The sequence below is a fragment of the Onychostruthus taczanowskii genome, unplaced genomic scaffold (genome assembly GCF_017590055.1).
Source record: "Onychostruthus taczanowskii isolate IOZ18803 unplaced genomic scaffold, ASM1759005v1 scaffold78, whole genome shotgun sequence".
Classification (NCBI taxonomy): Eukaryota; Metazoa; Chordata; class Aves; order Passeriformes; family Passeridae; genus Onychostruthus; species Onychostruthus taczanowskii.
The window spans coordinates 2,944,869-2,952,142 of NW_024505671.1; the positions used below are offsets into that span (position 1 = coordinate 2,944,869).

At 44.2% G+C, this 7,274-nt stretch overlaps 1 protein-coding gene across 1 annotated transcript; it reads right to left on the reverse strand.

Annotated features, from left to right (window-relative positions):
* Positions 1 to 4,683: 4,683 nt before the first annotated feature.
* On the reverse strand, positions 4,684 to 6,437 carry PIGM (phosphatidylinositol glycan anchor biosynthesis class M). Its single transcript, XM_041423511.1, has one exon. It carries the CDS (start codon positions 6,357 to 6,359, stop codon positions 5,106 to 5,108), a length of 1,254 nt encoding a protein of 417 aa, XP_041279445.1. The 5' UTR covers positions 6,360 to 6,437; the 3' UTR covers positions 4,684 to 5,105.
* Positions 6,438 to 7,274: the final 837 nt, after the last annotated feature.

Genomic DNA, 7,274 nt, shown 5'->3' on the forward strand with positions numbered 1-7,274 from the left:
AAAGGAAGGAAAGTCATATTCATCCACCCTGACAATTGCTATCAAGATCCCATTTTCCTCCTGTAAAATGGGAAAGCACTTCTGATAGAATACCCTTCATATCAATAATGGGAATTTCACAGTATGGGCTTACTGCTCAATTTGCCTGCATTTCAGCTGATTTCCAAGGCTGAAGTTGTTTTGGTAGCTAATCAGATACAGACATTTCTTTTCGACATTTCTCCCACAGATGTTCTAGTTGGCTTCCCCACCGATTTCCATGAAAAATATGGAGGATCTCTTATGTGTAATTACTTTATGTGCAAGCTGTGAAATGTTTTATCTGAAGAGATCATTAACATCTGAAAGTTAAGCTCCAAGAATGATGAGAGGCTGCAGCTAAAGCTTTATCTACACATGAAGTAAGACTGCAGCCCAGTAAATGACGTCTTCTGCAGAAGCCCCTACCCCTCTCAGTATGTACCAGAAACGGGTCATGAGGAATTCTGCTCAAAGTACTAGCAACTTACACCATTAAAAAATGACAAATTTTGGTATTCTTCACCATACTAAAGAAAATGAGACATTCCAGCTATTAAAAATGCATGCAACAGTTGCATTAATTTATTGCATCAATTTATTAATGTCTTAAAAGAAATATAATCAAAATAAACCTCAAAACAATGTTACTTGCATCAAGAGAAATTTTTATCTTTCTGATACTTCCACTATTATAAAATGTAGGTCTCTGACCTCATTCATCATGCATAAAGACAGAAACAAGTCTCCTACACAAGTGTGACTAGTGCAGATTTTTATAATGAAGAACATCAGGATACCGGTGGAATTTGCACCTTCAAATACAGAATTAGCTGGTTCTTTGTCGTGTCTATTACACCTCAAGATCCCTGCAGCATATGATTTTATTTTCCATATGCATCAAAATTTATGTAATTAATTTTCAGAGACACTAGAGATTCTGAATGCTAAATATAAGAAATATTTAAGGAACCTGCTTTATAGAGGGTAGCTCTGAAAAATGTCATTCAAAGTGTATTGACCAGGACTTTTCTTTTTGCTTCTTGTACATGCAGGTAAATGTTTGGGTTTGTAAGTACAGTAAACATAAATATGCTCTTAAGCAAGAAAATTGCTTGAGTGGTTTGGTTTCAGTCTGAGTAAAGGGTTTGTCCTAAATTCAGGGTAATCCTATTCCATAAAGCTGCAATCACTAGGACATGCATTCTGCAGCTGTCTTTGGCAAATATATGAGGAACACCTCATATATTTTGAGGTTCCCTGTGTTCGCTATGTATTTCTGCAGCCCTTTTGAAGTAGATGACTCATTCTTCTCAGATAAAAAAGCAATCCATTTTGCTCATAATTTACTCTCTTTTAACATTTACTTTCTCTACACAATGTTATGAAAAATTTTGACAGTTTCCCCTTGCTGTTAAATGCAAAAGCCTCATGGTTTCTTTGAAACAGGTAACTGATGAGCTCAGTTTAGCACACCTAATTGCTTTCTTTACTATTACAGGAGTCAATGCAAGTAGCACACACACAAAAATGCTACTTAATAAGGACCAAGTACATTGTGTCATATATAGTAATTCAGCATTCTCACACTAAAACTGAATGAAATATTTTTTATTATATTTTTGCTTACCTTGCTTTTTAATAATTGCATTTATAAACTTTGAAGCAAATCCTTGTTAAATGCTGAGCTTTGCCTGAAGTCACCTAAGAATCCAGGCATGAGTCTTTGACCAATAGGCTACAGTGTAAAAATCAAGGCAAAAATTTTACTTTTCTTGATTCTTTTTCCTCTTTCACCTCTTGTACCTTGTGCTTAAGGGCCGGTTCCAGCGCAGATGAGACACACTTCAATGGGCATTTCAACCTTTTAAAAGCAAAGTAGTCACGGTTACAGTTTTGCAACCCATGGTAAGGAAGGAAAACTTAACATTGAGAAACTTCAGTTCCTAATTATCAGAGGATAAATGGACACAAAATTATCAAGCAAAATAATTTGAACAGCGTCAAAAGCAATACATGTTCCATAGGAAATGAACTTGGTAAATATTAAGGGCATTATAACTATTCACCATAACTTGTTCAAGAACTATAACTTATTTGTTACATTAAATTATTTGAACACGTTTTAAAAAATGCATAAAGTTATTAAATTCCATTTAACTATGGAATAGTTTTTTAAAAGCAATTTGCAAGATCTGAACTCTCAAATATCTTTTTCTCTCCTTCAGTTTATTTCTCTTATCCAGCTTTTTATGAGTCACTTGAATTACTTCTAAATCACAAACACATTTGGGTGATTTAGAAAACAACTGTAAAAAGAGGGACTCATCCTGGATTATTAAAATGACGACTGTAAATCTCAGTTTTTTAAAAAGCCTTTTTATAACTTGTTTATGCATGGCTTTCTCAAATCATCACTGCAGGACTGGTACTGACCTGCAAAGGGAATGTACTCTTCAGCTCCTGTTGGGGTTTCAGAATTTGTATTCTGAAAAATGATGCAAAATGCTGAAAATTTTGCCTTCTCAAAATGATGTAGCTATTAACAAGTCAAGAATGTATTTTTCATAAGGAAATTACTTCTTACCTAAAAAAATTACAATTCTGTCATGAAAACAGTAACTTAAAATGCTGTTTTTTGAGGTTAGAAATGCGTTTTGCATTTGCTTTCTTTGCTAACAGGAAGGGAAAATTAGAGGTGTGGAAATGTCTGCGAACAGCATAAGTAGGTGTGTTAAAGCAATACAGAACATTGCTCTGGGGGAAGAAAACATGCTTTTTGCAACAGAAAAATGTGTAACAGATAATGGAAGATCAACTGCAAAGGAAAATGAGCCATTGCCTGGACATCAGGATGGGGTGAGCAGAAGCTGGATATTCCCAGTCTTCTGCTGAAGCTGGGAATATCCAACTCTGCCTTGGAGAATAAAGCCACATGGGATGATTTTGCTTCACATGCTCACAGCACACACAAAATGTCTTGCTGATTAATATACAACTGTGTGCAAGTGGCTTATGCCACGAGTTTTTTGACTGATACACCTCTAGTGAAAGACGCAGACACACTGGTGCTATAAAACTTTCTTCATCCCAGACAAAGTAGGAAATCAGTGCCAAGTCTGCCCCAAAAATCCAAGACAGTCAAAAGAATATCCATTGCCTTATCCAATTTCTGGACTTACAAAGAGGCTGTCAGGATTTTCACAGCTTGAAGGCAAATGAGAAGGCAGATGGCAGAGAAAGGCTTTCCAGTGAGGGAGCAGAAACACCCCCCCACCCCCAATACTCTAACCATGGAAATCACAGGGAAATCATACTTCTAACACATCAGAATGTCTAAATTGGGCCAGAGTGGTATAAGGACATGGTGGTGACACCTCCTGATAACATGCCCTTCGGCTCTGAGCTGTGGGGGCTCGGGTTTCCTCTCCTTTCATGTAACCACTTTGATGGGGCTGAGAAGCAATGGGAAAAGTTCACAGATTAAAATATTGTAATTCCATCTCACAAGATAGCACTACAAGCAGGAAAGGAAATCCTGCAAGTGAGGTAGCTGGAAGTCAGCACAGTCCTGAGGAAAAGGGCTGCCTCAGGAGACTACCAGGGTTCAGAGGCAGCATGGCAAATCCACTTGGCCACACTCTTTCACAGGGAATTCCACCAAGTGGTTGAAGCTATTTTGCCTTGAAGCCCCAATCTATGTTACACAGTAGGGGTTTCACTTTCACATTGGATGTAACTAGAAGGTGAGGCAAATATGAAAATTCTTCTATTTGGCATATGCCTATTTGAACTAGATTTTACCAAAATACATTGTCAGTTTCCACCTTTGTCAAAAGCTGTGTACATCAGACCTCTTATGGGATATTCTGAAGAGTATCAAATCCAAAATGGATCTGCTCTCCTCTCACTATCACCTGGCACTCAATTCCAAATCTTCCTGTGTCTCCTATGGGAATAAATGTGTTTTGACAAGTTGTAGAGCTTCCTATTTCAAAACTTCCCTTTTCTTCTGGGAACTGCTCCATTTCCTCAACTCCTTTCATTTTTTAATTTCTTTTTAATGGCAGAGAACCAACACTTCCCATTACTGTTTTGGCATAAACTCTAGTGCTTTTGGGACACAGGTGCCATTCTAAGTGTACTTTGACTCTGCATTTGCTATTGTTAACACCCACAATAACCATATATTAACTGAAATTTAGAGCAGTGGCCTCTTTTGTGGAACCTGTCAGGAAGAAACAAATATATAAGCTTTATACATCTCTGTTATCCAAGACAGGTATATGGGAAAATCTTCCTCCATGGCAAGGGGAATAAATCTATTCAAAAATTCAAACAGAACAGAGTATGCAAAAATAAGTGAAAGAGTGGGATATCTGAATTGTAAAATAAATTAAAAGTCTCAAAGAGTTAATGACCTAATGACCAGGTACAGGCCACAAACAGTGCATAGCTAAAATATTACTGTGGAAACAAAAGAAAAAATAAACCCACTGTAAATGTTGAGCAATAGCCTTGCCAAACACCCCACTGACCTACTGGAATGTACAAAACTGTCAAACTCCAATTTTATGATCAAATTCCACCTTTATTATCTTCTGTGTTATTCTAGATAAAGGCCAAGGTCCTCATCAGACTAACACTGAGAAAAAAGGTGCCAGGGCTACTCCATAAGGGAGTATGAGCAGGAACTGAGAGTGGCCCCAGCACAGGGGTCAAAGGGCAGGGCACAGCCCCACTGTCTCTAGAGGCAGGAGGTGAAGACAGTCAGTGCAGATGGGTAGAGCCCATCCACCAGGGCCTCAAACACGTTTAAGTGATGAACTGGTCCAGGGACTTCAGTCAGGAGCAGGAGGAGGGCTGGAGACAGGGTTGCAATGCAGTTTCAAAACCCACACAGGAGACAGATACAGCCGCTACCACTGCTCAGGGGAACTGAGAACCATCAGTGCTCTCACGGCCTGAAACAGTAACATTTGCACACAATGTGCTTTAATACAACTCATGTGCACTTTTGTTAGATGATGTGCTGGTGGTATGTGGTGCCTTACCAAAGAGGCTGTTTCTGGATTTTGGTCAGTTTACTACCGTTGCTTCAGTTTTTTTGCAACTTGTGCTTCTTTTTGATAATGTGCAATAATCTGAACAATTATGAGGCTATTAATTAAAAGGAAAAGCAAGCCTGCCAACCATATAAATAAGTAAGTGTTATATCCTTTGAACTCCAGAAAGAATGCAGGAGTAAGCCACAGGCCTTGTCCGATGAACCACAGAAAGAGAAGCAGCACGCCCCTACACCAGGACATCTTAATACTAGGCATTACGAGGGGCAACAGGCAGAGATACCAGACAAAGTACTGGGATGTGCATACTTTGTTAAAAGTCACAAAAATAGTGGTGTGTAGGAAACAACTGAAGGCAAGGTCTCTGTAGAATGCTATGGAAACAACCAGGAGCAAAAGCAGCTGGGGCAGGAAAGCTGCGAGCCCAAGGGCAAAACTCCATTTGCTCTCTGCTGTCAAGTACAACATGTAGAAATAGGGAGAGAAGTTATGACGGATATCCCTCCTAGTCAGGTGATAGAGGTAGGCGTGCTCCAAGAACTCCCAGCCATAGAGGTGATAAAATGCCACAGTCAAGGCAGCCAGCACTGATCCGGCAACTGTTCCAAACAGTAGCACGTCGCGGTTCAGCGTCTTTACAAAAAGGTGCCAGAGGCGCGCCACAAACGTGACCTTTGCCGTTTTGTCCCCCCGCGCATCCAGTGCCCGTTCCGCGCGGCGCGGCGCGGTGCGCAGGCGGAGCGCTATGGGCAGCGCGTAGGTCAGGGGATATATTTTCATGTGCACGGCCAGCCCGTAGCACACGGCGGCCTTGCCCACGCTGCCCGCCTCCACCCAGTACAGGGTGGCGAGCACCAGCAGCGCCACCAACGCCTCCGCGTTGCCCCGGCTGGACACGGCCATGGGCAGGGGGTTGAGGAGCCAGGCGGCGGCGCAGCACCCACAGGCGCGGCCGGCGGCGGTCCCCCGGCGCCATAGGGCCCGGTAAGCGACGACAGCAACCGCCAGGTCCCCGGCCACGAAGAGCAGCTTCCCGAAGGCCTCGGTGAGGAACACGTTGGGCGTCAGCAGCCAGGCCAGGAGCGGCGTGTAGCGGTAGGTGGCCCGCCGGTAGGGCGAGCGGCCCTCGGTCACCAGCCGCGCCGCGTCCGTGAACACCCGGTAGTCGACGTCGGTGTAGCGCACCCGCATGGTGCGGTCCTGGTGCAGCCCGTACAGCACCAGCGCCAGCCTCGCCAGCAGCCCCGCGAGCAGGGCCGCACCTATCCCCGCCATGCTTTCCGCGCGGGGTGGGGGGAATGCGGGAGCGGGGACACGCGGAGCACGGGCTGCCGCACTCGCTGCGGCTTCCGCCGGGGCGCGCGGGGAGGGGGCGGCCCCGCGCCTGCGCGCTGCGCTCCGGAGCCGTGCCCGGGCGGGGCGGTCCCGCGGGGCGGCCCCGCGCTCTGGCCGGCCCGGCCGGGAGCGGGGCTTGTGGCGCCGCTGGACCGGGGCGCTGTGAGGAGGGGCCCGTGGGGGGGTGCGGTGGGCAGCGGTGCCTGTGCTGCGGGCTGGGAGCACCGGCTGGGCACCGGTGTCCGGGGAGGGCTGCGGGGCACCGCCACCCGCGCTGCCGCTGGCACCGCCGCTGCCCATTGCCCCCTCATCCTGCCGGGAGCTGTCGGGCTCCACGGGTAGACAGGCAGCAAATGCGGTCGTAGTTAAGTAGGAAGGAAAAACAACATCTGTTATTTACCTTCGGCAAGTGGCTGTGTTTTGCCTAGACGTATGAGCGCTCTCCAGAGCGCTTAGGTGAGCTTCTTGCCGCAGCAGATTTCTCATTTCATTAGATCAGAAACAGTATCGTCAAAATCGGAGCTTAGAGAAAGTCACTTCCAGCAAAGGAATTAAATCCGCTCTATTTTGAGGGCCTATTATGTGTGGTTTTCAGATAGTTTTCCTGTCTGGATATTTGCCATCTCACATTTGAATTGGGGCTGATTGAAAAACAGGCATTTATTGTGGGTTTCATGTTAGAACTTAGAAAAGATTTTCTTAGAGATGCTTTATTAATCAAAAATATGAATTTGCTTGTTTAGTAGTTAATTGCAACCTCACTCTTTTTGCTGAGTGGTTTCATTTGGGAGTATTTTGGGAGCTGTAGCATTGATGGCTCACATCTCTTACAGAAAATCTGCTTTTTCTCAGTTC

Coding starts and splice junctions, on each gene's coding strand:
- PIGM (XM_041423511.1), bottom strand. CDS start 6,359: ATGGCGGGGATAGGTGCGGCCCTGCTCGCGGGGCTGCTGGCGAGGCTG.